General features: G+C 43.6%; 1 protein-coding gene across 6 annotated transcripts; it reads right to left on the bottom strand.

The window, feature by feature from the left end:
* Positions 1 to 1,840: 1,840 nt before the first annotated feature.
* On the bottom strand, positions 1,841 to 20,684 carry ptrh1 (peptidyl-tRNA hydrolase 1 homolog). 6 transcript variants are annotated; one of them, XM_077714420.1, is made up of 8 exons: positions 20,534 to 20,684; positions 14,422 to 14,635; positions 14,256 to 14,355; positions 13,946 to 14,039; positions 9,972 to 10,037; positions 7,999 to 8,044; positions 7,877 to 7,916; positions 1,841 to 2,927 (listed from the first exon to the last, which is right to left on the bottom strand). In XM_077714420.1, the coding sequence occupies exons 1-8, from the start codon at positions 20,537 to 20,539 to the stop codon at positions 2,831 to 2,833; spliced, it is 663 nt and encodes a 220-aa protein (XP_077570546.1). In that variant the 5' UTR covers positions 20,540 to 20,684; the 3' UTR covers positions 1,841 to 2,830. The 6 variants fall into 6 exon arrangements, with proteins under 6 accessions (XP_077570546.1, XP_077570543.1, XP_077570549.1 ...); XM_077714417.1 differs by lacking the exons at positions 9,972 to 10,037; positions 20,534 to 20,684 and adding an exon at positions 20,051 to 20,465; XM_077714423.1 differs by lacking the exons at positions 9,972 to 10,037; positions 13,946 to 14,039; positions 20,534 to 20,684 and adding an exon at positions 20,051 to 20,462.
* Positions 20,685 to 21,164: the final 480 nt, after the last annotated feature.

The following is a 21,164-nucleotide window of genomic DNA, read 5'->3' as shown; positions in this document are numbered from 1 at the left end:
CGCTCTCCCAAGCACCGCTCTGTCCAGCACCGCTCTGTCCAGCGCCTGCCCGTCCAGCGCCTGCCCGCCCAGAAGTGGCGACGATGCTCCGGCGCTCGAGGAAGACGGGGCCGGCGACGCTGAGAGTGGTAATTCGCCGGAGTCCTTGGAAGAGGGGATTGGTGACATCGAGAGTGGCAATTCGCCGGAGTCCCTGGAAGAAGGGGCTGGCGACGTCGAGAGTGCCAATTCGCCGGTGCCCCTGGAGGAAGAAGCCGGTGACATCGAGAGTGGCAATTCGCCGGAGTCCCTGGGAGAAGGGGCTGGCGACGTCGAGAGTGCCAATTTGCCGTTGCCCCTGGAGGATGGGGCCGGCTACGTCAAGAGTGGTAATTCGTCGGAGTCCCTGAAAGAAGGGGCTGGCGACGTCAAGTGTGGTAATTCGCTGGAGTCCCTGGAAGAAGGGGCTGGCGACGTCAAGAGTGGTAATTCGCCGGAGTCCCTGGAAGAAGGGGCTGGTGACGTCAAGAGTGGTATCTCGCCGGAGTCCCTGGAAGAAGGGGCTGGCGACGTCGAGAGTGGTAATTCGCCGGAGTCCCTGGAAGAAGGGGCTGGCGACGTCAAGAGTGGTAATTCGCCGGAGTCCCTGGAAGAAGGGGCTGGCGACGTCAAGAGTGGTAATTCGCCGGAGTCCCTGGAGGAAGGGGCTGGCAACGTCAAGAGTGGTAATTCGCCGGAGTCCCTGGAAGAAGGGGCTGGCGACGTCAAGAGTGGTAATTCACCGGAGTCCCTGGATGAAGAAGCCGGCGACGTCGAGAGTGGCAATTCGCCGGTGCCCCTGGAGGACGGGGCCGGCGACGTCCAGAGAAGCAATGCTCCGGTTTCCCGGGAGGAGAGAGTTGTCCACCCCCCGAGCATACAGGGTAAGGTGCCCGACCGAACTAAACTTCTAATATCTCCTGAAGGCAGGCAGTTTGGCCAAGACTTAAAGGACCAGCTGGGATGCCTGCCGGACCGACCACTGCCTCGTCACGTTCTTGACCGGCGCGGACGCCCGCCGGGTCAACCACATCCTCATCTCGTTTCTGGCTGGCACAGATGCCCGCCAGACCTGCCCTTGCCTCGTCTCGTATCCGGCCGGCGCGGACGCCCGCCGGACCGACCACTGCCTCGTCACGTTCTTGACCGGCGCGGACGCCCGCCGGGTCAACCACATCCTCGTCTCGTTTCTGGCCGGCGCGGACGCCCGCCAGACCGACCACTGCCTCGTCTCGTTTCTGGCCGGCGCGGACGCCCGCCGGATCGACCACAGCCTCGTCTCGTTTCTGGCCGGCGCGGACGCCCGCCGGATCGAACACAGCCTCGTCTCGTTTCTGGCCGGCGCGGACGCCCGCCAGACTTGCCACTGCCCCGTCTTGTTTCTGACCGGCACGGACGCCCGCCAGACCTGCCACTGACTCGTCTCGTTTCTGGCCGGCGCGGACGCCCGCCGGATCGACCACAGCCTCGTCTTGTTTCTGGCCGACACGGACGCCCGCCAGACTTGCCACTGCCCCGTCTTGTTTCTGGCCGGCGCGGACGCCCGCCAGACCTGCCACTGACTCGTCTCGTTTCTGGCCGGCGCGGACGCCCGCCAGACTTGCCACTGCCCCGTCTTGTTTCTGACCGGCACGGACGCCCGCCAGACCTGCCACTGACTCGTCTCGTTTCTGGCCGGCACGGACGCCCGCCGGACCGACTACTGCCTCGTCTTGTTTCAGGCTGGCGCGGACGCCCGCCGGAGCGACCTCTCCGTCTGTTCTTGGGTTGGTGTGGACGACCACCGGACAAGGCTAGGTCTCCCACCCACCCTCCCTGCTTGTTCCCGTTTCTCATGTTGGAATTGACCTTGGGACGTCTAGGATCCGTCCCTTAGAGGGGATGTACTGTCAGGAGTGGCTGGATTGCCCCTCCTGACATGACGTCACGATTATTATCAGCTGTGGCTAATTACGTGATTAGATTATTTTTGGCATTTAAGCATTATGGTTTTCTGTGAACGCTGTCAGATCGTTCTGGTTTCGTTTCCTGTTTTTCCTCGTAGTCATTGCCGTTTCCATTGATGCCACGCCGCATGTTCTTTTCAATTGTAATGAGTGATCAACAAGCTAAGTTGTTTATGTTATGTTACCCCGTTTATTAAATCAACCTACAAGAGTAACAGATCTGCCTCCCCTTTTCCATTTACTTCGGCGACTCTACATCTGGGTTCAACTTCCCCTCCGATCGCGTCGCACTACGCGGCGCGATCGTAACAGATAGAGCGATAGAGAGATAGAGAGTGCCTCCAGAGTGCCTCTTCGTTTCCGGTTGGATTCAGGGTAAGGCCTTCAACTGCTCAGGTGAGGGAACCATTGGGGGACGTGTTGTTGAGTGCAACATTTTCAAACATTGCATTCGCCCCCCTCCCCTGCTACACCGAAAGCACATCAACCGTCAGAAGCATACCAACCGCTTTGCGGCCTTGGGAAGTCATGAGACTGGTGGCTGCCAGCTGTTTCTTCATTGCGAATCCAATTTCTTTTTTGGAAATTGTAATGGATGTTGTTCACCCTATTCATATTAACATAACCCTAACCCGTAACCCAAAGAAAAATAGACTCCTGCTGTAATTTGGCAAACCAACCCATAGATTGGATCGCCATCCCTCGATAAGGCTCAACGTAGTCGAGAGAGGCCAGCCGCCACATTGAAATTTTGAGCCGCAAATTGTATCTCCTCCACTCTAAAACAGATACTGGTAAAAACAGTGAAACCAAAGCACATAGTCCTGTTTCATTTGACAGGAGTTATATAATTGATTTGCCCCACTTCACCACCATGAGCCAAAACGTGGAATCAGTGAGGCCGTTTGTCTTGGACAATGGGCACACCATGTCTCTTCTACCGCACCCAGATTGAGACCATGCCTGTAAAGTACAAAAAGATAAACTTGGCTTGTCATTCACTGTTTTTGTCACAGGATAGACACGGTTTCAATATTTTTCACTTTTCTGTACAAGTAGGACACCTATTTCTTTTGTAAAAACACTTTCCCCAAAGAATGGCGATTGTGGGAGTTGTTATATCCTATCGTATTTTCCCTTGTTTGGTTGTTTGTTTTAACCTTTTGTAGAAGGTTTAGTATCAATTTAAACACGTTCACCTTTTGCATATGGGTTAAAACCAATATAAAAGAGGTCCCTATAGTATAGTTGATGGTATTGCTCGCTGAGCAATAATCTTTCGAATCAATATTGGTCTCTGCATTTTATTAAGTCAGAAAGCTTATCTTACCCGTTTCCTCAACATTTTAACTGAGACCACCCTCTTACAGTGCAAAAAGTAGCTACACATAGTGCTAGTGCTTCTTTGTTACACTGCAGGTTGAGCACCACCGTTGCTCCAGTCTGTTTCCTGTTGAGAAGCAGTTTTCTTCTGCTAATCCAAATTCAATGCGTTTTCTTAAAGAATTCCTTTTTTTATGGAGTCAGCCAGATTAGCCTTATCATTCAGTTCCAATCATGGATTGAATAATGGCATTTTGTAGGGTCTACTAAATAGGATTTCCATATATTGTTGCCCTGTTGAACTTGTTGTGTAGGCAGAGATTTCATTACGAGATATGGAATCTTCTGTCCATCCAGCCAATTATTTTGTTAACACAATTTGGGTGCCATTATCATTATAAATCAATGGTTCTTTGGAATTTCAAATTGTGCAGATATGCCGAACATAGGCTAAGCATGCACTGCAACACACTGCACCCTATAAGTTGTGTAGTGGTACCGTACCCAGCCACCAACCCTCCTGTCGAGACATAGGACTTCCCATGACTCAGGATAGGTAAGGTGAGGTACCAATTTGTTTTTTTTTTCCCTCAGCGTTCCCAAATGTCCCTTTGATTATTTGTTTCTCCACCTTAAGTTTCAAGTGTGGAGTACTGCTGCTGCAAAAGTTTCACTTGCCGAAATTCTTTCTCTCTCTTTGTACTCTTTTGCCGTCATCACCAAAAGGCTTATTGGCGATTTCAGAAATCAATTTCAAATTTCCAAATCCTCCTCCACAATGATATTTGGTTGATAGATTATATCTTGGCCGCCAGCCAAACAAAAACACAAATGACAGACCATCATCCACGGTCACACTCATAATCAGAGGAATTTAGAGTGTTCAAACAGTCTGGGAGTAAACTGAAGTACCCGGAGAAAACCCACGAATTCTCGAGGACACCAGGAATACTCCACACTCTGGAAGGGCTGGATCCACCCTGCTTTCATCAGTAGATCTTAGAACCATAAGGTTTATGCGCTAATCACTCGTCTTTCAAATTTTCATCACAGGTGGAAACCACCATCCCCAGTGGGGCTTCTTGGCAGCTCACCCCCTTTTGCTGCCTGATTAGCAATAATCATTCCAGAAGGAACTAGGTAATTAATGTATTAGATTCGTGTGCCACACATCTACAAATAAAAATTTGCCTTGGAAGTTCAATTGCCGCCGTTCATCGCCCCAGTCAGTCAGCATGAGCGACTGCCATGCGAGTGGCTGTGATTAACTATCTGTTTGCCAATAACGGAAATGTTGACACATCAAAACACACACCCCCACTCAAGTATTTTAACCGTTTGTAAATAATTTTACCTCCATGTTGTGCATTAAGTTATACCCTCTGTTAATGCTATCAGTTTAGCTGTTTGTACGCAGAATTAAGGAGGCAATAGTTTCACCTCTTAAGTTTGTTTTAGCAGTCGTCAATTTATCTCTCATTCCGTTCGAATTTTGCCCATTCCATTTTATTCCTAGACCCTTACTTAAAGCATTACTCAAAGGTTGATATTTTAGAATTTGGAGGTGCTATTTTTAACATAGACAGCGGGCAGGATCAAAGCCAGGCTAAGCTGCAATAGGCCATCTCATCCCAGTAAATTGACAGTATATTTTATACGTCCGCCTTGTACGCCAAACACCTGGAATATCCATTTTAATTGCTGTTTTACAAGCTTCAGTATCACACACAAATTCCAATTGAATTCCATTCGCAAAAAATGTGATCCCTGGTTTACCCAAATCAAATGCTGATGTTTATTTTCGGTTATTTTCTGTGAAGTGCTCCACAATTTTCTTTGTATATGTTGCCTTGGCCTTTTAGATGCCTCTTCTAAGCTCTGCTCTGGCAGCGCTGTATTGTACCTCGTCCCCTGATCTCAGGGCGGTGTTACAGAATTTGATGTGTGCCTGCTTTTCCTTGGTCATCCAGGGTTTTTGGTTAGGAAAAACCTGTATCCGTTTATTAACAGTGACGTTGTCCGTGCAGTTTTAGATGTAGGAAACTACAGTGTCCGAGTAGTTCTGGAGGTTGTCGTGTTCGAAAAGTTCCCAGGGTGTGCGGGAAAAACAATCCTGCAACTGCGAAAGAGCGTCCTCGGGCCATATTTTTATTATCTTTATTTTTGGCCTTGTTAGCCACCGGAGTGGAATGTATGCGGGGGTGAGGGATAGGCCGAAATGATCTGATCCAGCCAGAGGGAGGGAAGTGGCTTTATAAGCATGTTTGATATTAGAATGAATATGATCAAGAGTTGTGTCTCCTCTAGTATGACATTTTAACTTAGACAGAACTAGCTGGCCTTGCAATTGTTTCCTTGTATTGTGGAATATGGCCAACTCACTTTGGAACTGTTTGTTCGAAACGCGCAATATAAGATAGGCTGCGGCAGTTTGTGTGTGCTATAAAAATATCGTGTTTGCATACAACTTAAACCTGCTAATGTCTAACCATATTAGCCCAAAGTTTTGTTTACATAAGCTCTGTCCTTCATCACTGACTTAGAAATATTACCCTTTAGTTCCTATAAAAAGACTGAGCTCTGTTCATTCAGAGAGAATTGCGAGGAAGGCAGGCTGTGAGAGGTTCACAGCTGTCGGAGCATTCTCCAACCATCCTGCAGTCCGGTAATAAACCTATTTCCTATTTAAATTGATGTCACTCGTTTCTAACCTGCTCCTGAAGTTGTATTTTCAGACCTATCATAGGTATGGAACAGCATTAAACTTCATCTGTTTCATTAGTAAAAAAAATAACTTGAATGAACTTAAGTATCTATAAATATGCCATCATGAACACCATACAAATCTTGCCAAAAAAGCTGAGGTGCCGTTTAATATACCCGGGTATATTTAACGGCAGGGTTATATTAAATGGCGCACTAATGGGATGCTCAAAAAAGCTGAGGTGCCGTTTAATATACCCGGGTATATTTAACGGCAGGGTTATATTAAATGGCGCACTAATGGGATGCTCAAAAAAGCAAAAATCCTTTAATATACCCGGGTGTATTAAACACAAACTACGGTAGTTATACTCCTTTAATCATAACAACCATGCTAGATAGCTAGCCCATATCACAACTCTTTACAGGCAAGTGCTGTTGTGTGCTCATCAACCCTTGATCATGCGAATGCATTATGAGGACAATCGTGTGGCCCTCAAAATGGGCGGGTTAAAGGGAGTATTTTTTGCGTCATTCTTTGCTTGGTCCCTCAACTAAGGCCTGTTTACCATGGGTGACATGGGGGGGGGGGGGCACAAAGCCCCAGGCCTAAGTTCATTGAGACACTCACACTCTTAGCATGGTAGGTTAATGACTCATTGATGTTTCATTGCGCTAGTACAAATAATTGCGTTGAATAGAACAGCTAGACTGAACGATGACTTTCACGAAACATTTCAGAGCGCTGTTTGTATCATGCGGTATTACTCTTCCTTGATGTAAAATTATGCATAGAACACATTTCAGAACACTCAAAGATGTATACTAATATAACAGTTCAGTTTACACACTTGGAACTTCCGTGAATAAAAATGTTTAAGAGATTGTTCAAATCAAGTGATGGTCAATGATTACGATATTTATTGAACAATAATGCGCATAATCTTCCACCCAAAAACTTAAGTAAAGTTGGGTTGGCAATTATACATGAGGTCTTTGCTTTTATGACCAAATCCCTGTGCAAACATGCCATCCGCTGGTGAAAAAGCCCCTTCAGCAGCCGTTATGATGGGAAACGTAAAACCTGTCATTGTCCACCAGATGGCGTGCGATAGCCCGTTCTACCAAAAGCCAGCCCTCTCCAAATAGCCTTTGGCAAGTTTATAGGGAGTGGCAAAATAAAAAAGCTGATCCAGAGAAACGTTTACAGGGCAGTCGCTCACTCAGCCGACATTGGCCAGTGCTCACACTTAGAAAAATAGAATGGAATTGTTTTGTGAATCTGATGATGATGATGATGAATCAAGACTTTGAAAACATTTCAATATTATGATTAGATTTTAAGGATTTAAAATTGTAAATTTCATTTGAGAATTGTGTTCATACTGGTTTGTTTTAACAGGTTTCCGAACCCTATGTTGTTAATAAATGTTTTGTCCTGGCAAAATCTGTTCAGCATTTGCCAGTTACAAGTACCGGTGCAATCCTTGATGTGAGCTGAGAAAAAGTAAAAAAAAAAAAAAAATACCAATTTTTAGTCGCAAATTATGGGTGCGCATTATATTCAAATAAATACGGTGTTACATTAGATTCATAATTAACTTATTTTATCATTAAAATCTTATTGATTTAAGTAGTCCTGAGGCAAAATGTAGGCTGCTGTATTAGCTGCTAGTGCCACCTTGAATAAATGGTGAAATGTATTTCATTAGTGCAGGCGATCGATTTGTCATCTCCCGCTAGCGAGGATAATGACCTTCTGTTTTCTATCTACTCTGCAAGCTCAGACATTAGAATTTTGACACTCTGAACCAGAACAGTGTCGAGGACTTTACGCTCTTCGACACGGAAGCGACCAAGGACGTGGCGCTCCACCGAAGCCTCACCCGATGGACGCCCGATGCCTACCCGCATCCGAGGCATTACCTGAGGAAGGAGATGGGAAATGTTGGAGAGAATGGAGTGAAGGGGTAATTTGGCATGACCACTCAAAAAGATAAGTACTTACATTGGTGCAAAGGCAGTCCATGCAGGAGCGGACACCATTGTGACCTCTGCATTGTGAAAGAAGCACATTCTTACTCATAGACACCACAAAATAGAGGCTTTGTAGAAAACACAGGTAGTCTGCAACATTATTTTTTTGTCACCTTGTTGTTTTTTTTGACACAACAGAGCCAGCTGCTGTGCAAAGCAAAACTTATTTGCACTTTATCCTCACTAGGGTCTCGGGGGGTGCTGGAGCCAATCCCAGCTGACTTTAGGCAAGAGTCGGGGGAAACCCCACAATTAGAATTTTTTTCCGGGTCCAATTGTGGAACAGTTTTGCTCTATGGCTGTTTTGTCCACAGAAGTGTCAGTAGTATCTTCATCCAATTTTAGAACAATTTGAAAAAAAATCGAATGAGCCGGGGTCACTCAGAATTAATGGCACACCTATGCCTAGAGCAATTTAGAGTGTCTTGGATTTGATCCCAGGACCCCAGAGCTGTGAGGCCAACATGCTAACCACTTAATCCACCGGGCCATCCGAAGCGAAACTCCCTACGAATAATATTTCCATTTCAGTTCCGTCCTCTTTTTTGTTATGCCGCACAGCCTAAGCACTTTGATCGATTCCCACTGTTTGAACTCTGATATTGTAGTAAATTTGGGGTACAGGCAGGGGTCGGCAACCCAACATGTTGAAATAATTTAATTCAATTTAATGCTTTTATTGTCATTACACACGTATAATAGGATTTAAAGCTTCACCACGAAGTGCACAAATAACAACAAACAAACTGAAAAATAATCTATAAATAAAAATAAATAATAAAAAATATGTGATAAATAATAAATCAATCAGGAGTAACACAATAACAGCTGAAATAACAGCAAAAACAAACATACATATTAATAATCAATTAATGGCACATAAATAAGTAGGTAAAAGTGTCTAAAGTGATTAGCAGCCAATGGAGTTTTAGGGCATTACAAGTTTTGATTAGGTCCTAGGTGCAGGTGTGGTGATGGCTCTTAGGAAGAAACTGTCCTTGAGTCTGTTTATTGGAAGAAAAAACAAATATGTTTGCGCTAAAAAAAATAAATAAAAGCCTTGCAATGAAGGCAACACATGCTGTATGCATATATATTCCCACTGCCATCAGAGCTCTGAACTTGCATTAGCACAACACACAATCCCTTCTGTGCAATAACAACGGCATGTGCAATAACAATAAGCAATGGCTTAAATTGTGCAATATTCTAGAAATTACCAAGCCCAGAGGTGAATTTTTAAATTTTTACATTACTTATGTTTTTACTGGGAAAACGCACTTTGTGGAGTAGCACCACCAATTATTTTGTTGATATACACAGCTGTGTATAATGACAATAAAGGCTTTTGATTTTTTATTTGATTTGATATTATTGTACTTTCAAAATTACTATTTTGGCTACAAATACTACATCATGAGCATTCATGTTGAAATCTTTGTTTTCCCTTTAATACAATACAGGCCGGTCCCACTTGCTTGTTTAGAATCAGAAGACAGTTGTTGCGCTATAAAAAAAATTAAATTTCAGTTACACATAGCACAGAAAAAAATTGTAAACTATTATGTACAGGAATGATACAGATATTCAGCACTTCAAATTAATTACGCAAAATGTACAGATAAGATATGACAAGCAATTCATCAGTTCAATTCAATTAAGCCAAAGTGTCAGTAGGATACCAAAACAAAATAGCACATCACATAAGTTTGAGGAATATATAGAAATAGAATTCTCTTACATGGGGATTTTGAAACGTGAAAAAAAAACATGAATATTCTGGAGAGAGCCAAGGTTAAAATGAAGTTTACATACCAAAAACAAAGACATTTCCATCCACACAGTCAGCCCAACCCCATTGAAAACAATAACCACCAACATGAATTAGCCAAAACAACCAAGCGGCAGAAACAGTTTAAATCAGGGGTCTCAAAATCAATTTACCTGGGGGCCGCATGAGGCAGAGTCTAGGTGAGACTGGGCCGCATCGGGATTTCCACAAGAAAAGCGCTGATAAAACATTCCAACGTTATCAAATATTTTTTTAAAAAATTTTTTTTTTAAAAAAATAATGAATTAAATAAATTAACTTAAAGATGAATAAAAAATAAATCAATAAGTAATAAAAAAATAAAATAATAATGAGAATACAGTAGATATACAGTGGCTGGCTAAGTAGAGAAAACTAATTATTTTTATTCCGTTTCGAATGTCTGTATTGACAGCTCTTTAAATTGTTGCCTCAGAAGACTTGTTTTAAGACTGTCAATCTGGTTGGCTCTCTCATCTCCCTGATATTTTTTGTCCTCATCAGCATGTCTCATAGCATAATGACGTTTCAAATTGTATTCCTTGTGCACCGCAACTTTTTCAGTGCAATGAGACAGGTCGGGGTGCCCCTGTGCTCAACAAAGAAATATTGCACTTGAAACTGTCTGTGCTCATCACTGACCTTTCTCTTCACGGCAGGCTTTGAAACAGACATCTCTGGTACTGTAATATGTGTTTACACTTGGAATGAGTCTCGGATTGAACTTTTCACTTTCAGTCGCGCGGGTCTGTGGCGCATGCGCACTTTCGCTCTCCGATCGTATTGGATTACGGCAGCTGTCCGAGCTGAGCGGAGTGATCGGCTTCACCTCCGCCTAGCTGATTGGAGGAATGAACGAGTGAGTGAGCGAGGCACTGGACAGCCCGGCCAATGTCCCGCCCTCCACAGAGCCGTATACCTCAACGTGATGGGTTCATCCAGCTCCGAACACAGTGTCATTCATATCAATCATGCGGGCCACACGGACATTAATCTTACATATTAAGACGCGGGCCGCAAATTATCGTCCCGCAGGCTGCTATGAATTCAAATCGGGGGGGGGGGGGGGGGGCATCGCACGCATCTTAAATAAAAAGTGAAAAAACTCACGTTCCCGTCACTGCTCTCTCAGGGCACGGCTATGTTATACGTATATATGTATATATACGTATATATGTATACCTAGGTCGGGGCGGGGCCATCTTACCTAGGGTGCTTACCTAGGCGTCTAAACCTTGTTAAACATGCTCTGACTGGCCAGACGCGAGTAGCCTTGATTTTGAAATAAAACAAAATTCCACTTTGATTTTTTTCGGTGGCCTGGTGGAACGAATTGTTAGCGCATCTGCCTCACAGCTCTGGGGTCCTGGGTACAAACCAGGTCACGTCCACCTGTGTGGAGTTTGCATGTTCTCCCGGGCCTGCGTGGGTTTCCTACGGGCACTCCGATATCCTCTCACATTCTAAAAACATGCATGGTAGGCTGACTGGACAGTCTAAATTGCCCTTAGGTATGGCTGTGTGCGCATGGTTGTCCGTCTCCTTGTGCCCTGAGGTCAGCTGGGATAGACTTCAGCAGGTTATAAGATGAGATGAGAATACATTTTGTATTTTCCTTTTCATATGCTTATAACTGTAGTTACTGTAGTTAAAAGGGTTACTTTTATTTTTGTCGCGAAAACATGTATGGTAATGATAATAATTTGCAGTTTTTCGATTATCGCGGCGATGTCGGTTCTACATTATCTTTAATATTCAAGGGATTACTGTAGAGTTGATCCATTGTTACACTGCAAGGACGATTTGACCTCCCGCGGGACTGTCCTTTCCAGTAACCGCGAAATAGGAGAGTGATTCCCCTCAAATTGGAACACGCTCTCCGGTTCCCCTTTTGGAAAAGGGGAACCACCACACTGGTGTGCCAATCCAGAGGCACTGGCCCAATGTCCACATAATATTGCAGGGGCATGTCAACCAAGACATCCCCCCACAACATCCAGAGCCTTTAGAAATCCAGAAATAATTCTTTATTTCCTCACCAAATTCCTCCCTTATGTGTATTTTTGCATTAGAGACCAGCATAGCTACGTCCTGCTTCGCCAGCCGAAACCCATCAGCTGCCTCCGGAATCCCATGGCTCATAAAAGGCCCGATAGTACTCTTTCAGCATGACAGCATCCCTTAACGTCAGTGTTCACCAGCATATTCTGGGGTTGTCGCCACAACAGGCACCATCACTTCGCGGCCGCAGCTCTAATCTGCTGCTTCAGAAATATACGCACGGAACATGGTTCAGCAAGATACGCGCGGAATATGGTCCACCCGGACTCAATGTCCATCACCTGCCTTTTTACGAACATGATCAAAGCTTTGGAATGGAACCTACCATATCGGCCCAAATATAAGATAGTCTTTTTTGCATTGAAATAAAACTGAAAAACATTGCAGTCTTCTTAAATTTGAGGTATAGACATTATTCCCATTCACAACACTAAATGGTGCCAGATATCTTTAAAGCGAATGCTGAACAGTTTGTTAGTTAAAGCAGTTATTGCATTTTATTAATCACACAAGATTTTCTCATTTACCCTTCATTAACAAATAAGATTGCATTCAAGTTTACATACATTTAAATGTTCAGATATTAAGATACGAGTTCAAATCTCATTATACTTGTATATTGACAATAAAAGCATTGATGGGAATTCAATTTTTTTCCTTGATTTGAGAGAGGAAAAATAAGTCCTTTCTCTCGAATATATTTTCTCTCTAAAAATAGAATTTGTTGTTCAAAAAGTATTTATTTTTTAAACCCGAGTCTTGAAAAATCAGGGTTGTGTTATATTCAGACCAGTACAGTACTGCCAGGGGTTCCCAGCGGGCCATCAATAAACATTTGGGCCTGCCGAGACAGACTGGCATATTCCCCCACCATCAGAGCCAACTCATCATGAGATGGTAATCAGTTGACAGCACAGCCCCTCTCTTTACTTGAGTGTCCAAAACATGCGACTACAAGTCCGCTAATACGACTACAAAGTCAATAAATCGAACTGTGGCCTTGTGTGTTCTGGTGCTAAGTGCACATTTGGAAACTAATATGCTTGAACATGGTGTTCATTATTGACAATCCATGACAAGCTCTGAAGTCCGACAATAGATCGGGATCATTAATCCTAATCACACCCCTCCAGGTCTCACTGACATTGGTCACATGAAATTTGAAGCCCCCCAGAAGAACAAGGGAGTCCCCCGGATGGGCACTTTCCAGTAGCCCTTACAAGGACTCCAAAAAAGCTGCTGTTTGGTGCGTTGGCACAAACAACATACAGGTCCAGCCCAACATCTTTGCTGAACGAGGCAGGCCATCTGCGTCCTCTACCTTATGAGGCCAGCTGCGACCAGCCGTGTCCAGCCAGCATCTTTCCCAGATGAGGCAGCTGCCTGCGCCACCCTTGCATTTTTAGTAGCCATTGTTGCCCCTCCAGAGTCAGACCAGTCAGCCCGCCACGCATCATGGTGCTAACCCGGACACCCACCAAGCCGGCCGGCCATCTGCTTTCTTGTTGACTGCCCTGAACGCCTGCCAGACTATTTTTGTTTCCTCAAAATTATTTTAAATCACTTTTCTAAAAAAAATAAAAAATGATATCTTTCAGTAATGTTTGTATAGTTATTATGATTTGCAATTCGTCAACGAAGACTTAATTATCCCATTAGTTACTAATATAATTGAGACCAATGTTCCCTCTAAGCTGCGCGCATGTGCAATTGCACACTACTCTCGTCTTCTCCGCGCGTAGCAATAATATAGAACGCATAAAATAAAATCAAACCTTTATTTTTTCCCCATGATGGCGCAGTTTGCGTGGCGGCCAGTGGCAGTAGCTCAGTCCAATCTTATGTTTTTCGTGTTTTAGAGCCCTAATATCTTTTTTTAAATTAAATTTTAATTTTTCTTAATACATTCCTTTTTACTTTACTGTGCAAATAGTAGAACAAGCGGTGAAATCGGGTGAGAAGCACTCATCCGCCGGGCCACCCAATAATAGATATTAATCATTACATTTTATTATTACTAAATCATTTATTTGTAGTAGACATGCACCTGCTTATGGCAGGTGTGATACTGGTGTGTGCCAATAGGGACAATGATGATGTTGCTCATACTGGTACTCGGTGTGCTCAGGGAGGTTGTCTTTCTGCCCAAACAAACAAAAGATTAGAGGGAACATCGATTGAGACTAATTAGAAAACCACGTAAAATTTGGGTTCGGCTACTATTTTGAAGTTGTCATATTCTAGTATTTAGGAAGTGTATATTGCCTAAAAGGTAGAGTCATCAACATTCTTTTGTGATCACATTTTTTGAGTTACTGGATGAATTTTATTTGCTGCTAACTATGAGAGTCACCCACCTGGCACTTCCACCGTGTTTGATGGCGACTTTTCCTAAAGGCTTGTCCATCTCATCGTGGACCAACAGGATATCCTCAGGTTGCACGCCATACTTGCTGGCTAAATTGAAAGGATATACACAATGCATTCCACTGGAGCTCATGGTCCACCTCAACAGCATTTTACCAGCTTTGGCCACTGCCACGCCGTTGACATTCATCAGCACTTGGGGACGTAGCAACACCAAGCATCTTGCATCCACCACATTTACCTCGCCACAAAGCTGCCTGTCACTGCGCCAATGCTCGGCCAGACCCAGATGAGCGGCCAGAGCACAAACTACCTGAATCCCCACACAGTGCCGTGTTCCTTCCATGCCAGGATTACCCAGACCAACGACCTGTAGTTGAGAGAACCAAACATATATGCAGTGATACCCCTACTCATGAATGCTTCTACATACAAAATTCGGAAATTACGAAACTCTTTGGTATGCAAATTACTTTTCCAATATACTAAAAAAAGATCAAAGTTACGAGTCCTGCAAAACGTCAATACATTTATAACATTAGATTATTTACATGTACCGTATTTAGTTGGATTTAAGCCGCACCCTTAAAATTGCCTCAAAATTGTTGAATTTTTGAATCTCACGTATAAACCGCCACACGATTCACAATTTTTACCTCCATATCCACGGGTTTTACCTCCATATAATTTAATAGGGAGTACAAATATCTTACTTTGAAGGGAGTCTTAAGAAAAATCCTCGCACATGGTATTTCTGAGATACTGTATGAATCATGTATGAATCAAAAGCACATTATTAGGATCAATATAAGAATGTTAACATGCCTGCCTTTGTAAATGCAAAATATCAAATTATCCCTCTCATCTCATCTCTTATCTCATCTTCTTCCACTTATCCAAAGTTGGGACACAGAAGCAGCAGATTTAGCAGGGAAGCCCAGATACTTTATCCGGCTCTTCCGGGAGTATCCAAAGGTGTTGCCGGGCCAGCCGGGAGACATAGTCCCCCCGCAGTGTCTGAGGTCGCACCCATCGCCTTCTCCGGGTGAGAAGTGCCCGGCCGGAACCCCTACCGAGGGAGGGGTCGAGGGGGCATCCTCATCAGGTGCCCGAACCAACTCATCTGGCTCCTCTCGATCCGGATGAGGAGCGGCTCTACTCCGAGCCCCTGTCTGATGACCGAGATTCTCACCTTATCTCTAAGAGAGAGTCCGGAAATACTGCGGAGGAAACTCATTTCAAATGCCTGTATCCAGGATCCCGTTTTTTCGGTCCCGACCCACAGCTCATATATGCGTACGTAAATAGGGAGCCTCACCTTTTGGTTCAGCTCCTTCACCACGACAGATTGGAGAAGTCACATTACTGCAGAAACCACCCTGATCCGCCTATCGATCTTCCGCTCCGCTTTCATCCCTCACTTATGAATAAGACCCCACAATACTCAATTCTTATGTGCCTGTCCCGTCGCCAGTCGGCAACCGTGACAGGGGCTATCTGGATGATACTTTCAGTGCAGCAAACTCACTCCAGAAATCCAATGATGATCTCTGAATGCTCCGAACGTTGACTGATTATGATGAATAGCATTGACCAGTGTGTAATTAGTCTGTTTAAATGTATGCCCAGTGATAGTCTCGGGGTTCTGTTTTAAGTGCAGAGAGCATCATGAAAACCAAGGAACACACCAGGCAGGTCCGAAATACTGTTGTGGAGAAGTTTATAACCATATTTGGAAATACAAAGATTTCTCAATTTTTAAACATCTCCACTGTGCAAACCATCATATTGAAATGGACTGTTGGGTTTTTTTCTGTATTACTATTATACATATATGTGTAGTAATTCATTTCTTTGTTAAATAATTAAAAGTCTTTCTATTGTTCGGCTCGAGGTCATAAACTGCCGCCTAGTCCACTCTCACATGGACTACTCCAAGGATTGTTGACGCTACATCTCATCCAGTATCGGGCTGTGAGGGTTGTTGATCGGGCAAGGACTCGATATCTGCCATTTCCAGCAACGGAGCCCATAGAAAAGGATGTTGTTTCTGCCACGTCCATAACACTCGTGACGCACTTTGGGCTTCTTTATGTAATTGTTATATGATTGTTAGGTCAAATGAAGGTGTGATTGTTAGGTCAAATGAAGGTGTGATTGTTTTATCCCAAATGCCTTAAAGCCGTACGCAAAATACTGTTCGGGAGGATACTTTTGAAGATCTCCTCCCTTAAGGTTTCCTATCTGTGATCCAATCTATTTAATTAAATGTCAATAATTGAATAAGATGTCTGCCTGCAGTTATTTATAATTACAAAGGGTAATTATTAATGAACCTATCATGGACGGAATATCAAACCAGTGAAAATCGACCAAGAAAAACTACAGCTGAGGTGGGAGAGCCTGTGGAAGTGGGTGCTCTGGTCAGAGGAAACCAACATATTTTTGGCCACAATGCAAAACGATGTTTGGCGTGAAAGCAACACAGCCTATCACCCAGAACATATCATCTCTTCTGTGCAACGTAGTGGAGGTAGCCTATTTTTTTTAATAGAAAATCATAAAATATCTGACGTTCCTGTGTAGGAAAAGTGTTCCTTCTTTCGTTTTACAAGACATTTTGGTTTTCCAATAACTATTAGCCTTTGTTTTGTACACCTTTAAGTTTTTCCATGACAAACTCCATTTATTACTTATTTACTGTTATTAGCAACTAGGAATTTGTTCAATCGCTCAAGGCATTTGGCATATTGACACCAAATTAACACAAGCGATGGGTGATTATCTTGTTTATTGTACAGCTTTTAACTTTTCAATGACAAACTACTTTTATTTATTAATTTATCACTGTTATTAGCACCTAATTTGTCCAATAGCTCACAGGCTATTTGAATTATTGATCCAAATCAACAACACGTTGGTGGGTGAATATGTGGTGTTTGTCATTGTCAAGCTCGGGGGAAAGACAGGTGGGTATTTAGCCAATCGCAGGTTTCAGATGAAACAAAGCTTGCGGATCCCAATAGGACTACAGTAATACCTTGACATACAAGTTCCCTGACATACGAGTGATTTGAGATATGAGTAAAAATTTTAGCAAATATTTCCTTGAGATACAAGACAAATTTTAACATACGAGAATCCAGCCTACACGAAAGCTGCTTATAAGAAGATCTCGCCGGAACTCCCTCGTGTAAATGTCTCTATGTTTTTTCACTGAGCCAGTGGACAATGGTGTACACGTGGCTCGCCAATTCCAGAGGAGTATACTACTTTCTGTTGGCAAGTGGCCGTGTGTTTTTCTATTGCAAGGACATTTGTGTGCATCAAATTTGGAATATTTTGAAGGGAAGACAAAAGCAAACAACCCTCACAGCAGAAGGAGCAACACCTTGGTGCCGCCGGAGTTTCGGAGCTGGACAAAAGTGCCGGGAGAAGAGGCAACGCTTCTCACCAACCATTCCATCGTGGGATAGGATGGAAGAACTGTCAGCGCTTACCAGCAACAGAGTCGAGGAGTTCTGCCATGCTGCTGTTTTCTTCAGCTTCAGACTACTGAGGAACTGTGCGGATAAGCTTGGAAGAGCGACTCTGCATATTCTCTATCTCAGTCACAGTTGGCAGAAGCTCCCCATCTCGTGGAAGACTTCCTGTGTGTGGTTCCAGTTTTTGTCCAACTTTACGTATTTTTGAGTTTTAGCTACCGCAACCAAAATGGCGCTGTTTAAGCGGCAGCCGGCGGCCGCGGTAGCTCCGTCCACTCTTGCTCCTTTTGTGTTTTTGCTGCTTTTATGTCTTAATGATTTCATGATTCCATTTACTTTGATTTGCTTTGTACTTAGTGCGTTTGCTTTGCTGTTGTGTTTAATCACCCTCTTAAAATTGTTGAATTTTACAATTTCTCACGTATAAGCCGCCCCCCCGATTCCCAATTTTCACCTCCATATTCTTAGTTTAAATAGGGAGTGCAAATGTGTTACTTCGAAGGGAAAATCTCAAGGAAAAACATCACACGTGGTATTTCTGAGATACTGTATGAATCAAAAGCACATTATTAGCGTGACTGGACGATTTGCCGACGGACGATTTGCCGACGGACGATTTGCCGACGGACGATTTGCCGACGGACGATTTGCCGACGGAGGATTTGCCGACGGAGGATTTGCCGACGGACGATTTGCCGACGGAGGATTTGCCGACGGAGGATTTGCCGACGGAGGATTTGCCGACGGAGGATTTGCCGACGGAGGATTTGCCGACGGAGGATTTGCCGACGGAGGATTTGCCGACGGAGGATTTGCCGACGGACGATTTGCCGACGGACGATTCGCCGACGGACGTTTTGCGAACAGACGTTTCGCCGACTGACGTTTCGCCGACAGACGTTTTGCTGACTGACGTTTCGCCGACAGACGTTTCGCCGACAGACGTTTCGCCGACAGACGTTTCGCCGACAGACGTTTCGCCGATGGACGTTTCGCCGACGGACAATTCGGCGAACTGACTCGGAAATCTCTCTCTCCATCTCTCTAATGTATCTATACAGTACTATGTATTCTCTCCATTTTGTTAAATGTTTTTTTCAGTACAAACCAATACTTGTTGCTTACACAAGCCTAAAACACACAAATGCACTTATATAATATACTTATATAGGCCTTAAACATAAATTATAATACAAAATATAGCACTGAATCAACATCAATTTGAACACTTCCAACTTATGAACAAGCGCCTGGAACCTAACTCATTCGTTTTCAACATATGGACTCGTCCGTAAGTAGGTGAGCGTCTGTAAGTCTATCTTGATTAGAACCTGATGCTTTCTCATTACAGAAATGTCAATTTTCTTACCAGAAGTTTAAGATGTTGTGGCAGCCATATTGCTTCTAAGGTCAAAATATCTCAATTATTTCAATGGTTCATATTACTCCAATAGTTGATGCTTTCTAACAAGAAATACAACTAAAAAAAATCTGAGTCGAATTTTGTAGTATTCCAAAATCAACGCTACTAGCGTCTGGCCAGTCAGAGCACGTTTAACTAGGTAAGATGGCTGTGCCCCGAGTGAGCAGAAACGGGAATGAGTTTTTTTCACGTTTTATGCGAGATAAGTACGTTTTTTTCTTGAATTTCATTCATAGACGCTAAAATAAATGTTTTGTATTTTGTTTCTTTTCTCTATTTTGAAATAAATTACCATATTAGCCGCATTTTCTTGCGTCAATACGTCACGCTGCCATTGCATCATGACATCATCGTGTTATGGCGTCGGCAACATCCAGTTATGTGCATGTTGTGTTTTAAGTGCAAATAAGCCATACCCGAAATTCAGTCGTTAATCTTTTTTTGTCCGACAAAAGCGGCTTAAATGTGGGTAAATACGGTATTCCAATTCCTCTTCTAACGTCCCCTTTTAAGTGTTCCCTCGGTTATCAACCTCCCTTTCCCCGTCTATGGAGGCATCTATGCCGTCTATCCAGGCACATCTGCCAAATGTGCCTCGATCTGCGACTAAGCCTGGGCTGCAGCGTTGTACGCTTCTTCATCCTGAGATCTCCCCGTTAGGACCGAGTCCGGGAAGCTGCCCCACTTAAAAATGAAGATTAAAGCAGCTCTAGACGTAATATGTCAGCTCTGTCACAATGTCCATATTAGCTCACACGTCAGCGAAGAGCTATATGCACCCATCGAAAGAGCCGCGTGTGTCTCCCGAGCCATAGGTTCCTTACCCGTTATACACCAATATTTATTACACATGCAACACTCAACAATATTAACTCACCATCCTTCGTCGACCCTGTATATGCGTTTGTGCGTCCCTGCTCATTGCCACAGGTATAAGGTCAATGAAACAAAACCGTCTGAAAATTTTCCTTAAAACACGGTCCATGGTCAAAAAGTAAAACCGTGGAGAACGCAAAATGCAACAAAGGCACGTAATTACGCTAACAAATAATCGATTTATAATTCGCCTGGTGACGAAATGGAATTAAAGACGGCAAACGTTGGTTTAAAAAAATGTTTGCGCTGTGCCTGTTAATTCGGTTGAAAACCATATGACTAACTACTGTTGCTACAATATATATACAAATAGATATATGCTATATAAAGACATTTCGTTGTAGCATTCTTGTCTGTGTTGCTTTCTGTTTCTTTGTCAAGATAGGCGACTGCTTTCAACATTGCCACCTGGCGTGACTCTAGAGAACTACAACCATACAATACATGAGCAGTACTACCGAGTTAATACTTTCCCTTCTAGTACCTTCATGGGGACTGCCCCTCTCCTCCTCCAGTCAAAATGGATTCGACGTAGAGCGCCGTTAATGGCACTGAAAGATGATCATTACAGTCACTGTTATGTTTCCGTTGTTTTCATTAGAAGGCAGGTTATATCGTTATTTTCGTTCAGGCAACTAGGCAAACATTTTGGGGTCCTACAGTTGTAGTTGGAATTGTAGTCTTGAGCAGGGAGCACCGTGAACGTTTCCAGCGGAGCTTGATTCAGTGTTCATTAAAGTTGACCATTAATGTTCTACATTGTTAATTACTTGGATTTGATACAAAAGAGGCCGAAGGATCATCTGTGTGCCTTCGTCTCACTCTCTGACTGGAGTATCTGTGGATGAGGTGCCCCAGCGCTATCAAAAAGCATCTATATCTATATCTATATCTATAACAGCTATACGTATATAGCGAGTTGCGATGGTCGCCCGGAAGGTTATTGATAATTTCCATTTATATCGTGGCTCAAGTTCCCTAAATATAAAGTGTGAATTAGTTTTTAGTCATACTTAATGCCATAGTAATTATAAAGTTTTAAAAAAGCTGAAAATTTCCCGGACATTTATTGTTTTGTTTTTGTTGGAGAACTTGTTGAGACCCTGAATGACATA

The sequence above is a fragment of the Stigmatopora nigra genome, chromosome 4 (assembly GCF_051989575.1).
Source record: "Stigmatopora nigra isolate UIUO_SnigA chromosome 4, RoL_Snig_1.1, whole genome shotgun sequence".
NCBI lineage: Eukaryota > Metazoa > Chordata > Actinopteri > Syngnathiformes > Syngnathidae > Stigmatopora > Stigmatopora nigra.
This window is presented reverse-complemented; position numbering and strand designations above follow the sequence as displayed.

Excerpts from the sequence above, each read along its gene's own strand:
- ptrh1 (XM_077714417.1), bottom strand. The coding sequence starts at position 20,158 with ATGGACCGTGTTTTAAGGAAAATTTTCAGACGGTTTTGTTTCATTGAC. Across the intron at positions 14,040-14,255 it reads AAACACGGTGGAAGTGCCAG|AAAGACAACCTCCCTGAGCA; the intron begins GTGGGTGACTCT and ends TTGTTTGGGCAG. Across the intron at positions 7,917-7,998 it reads TGGACTGCCTTTGCACCAAT|GTAATGCCTCGGATGCGGGT; the intron begins GTAAGTACTTAT and ends CTCCTTCCTCAG.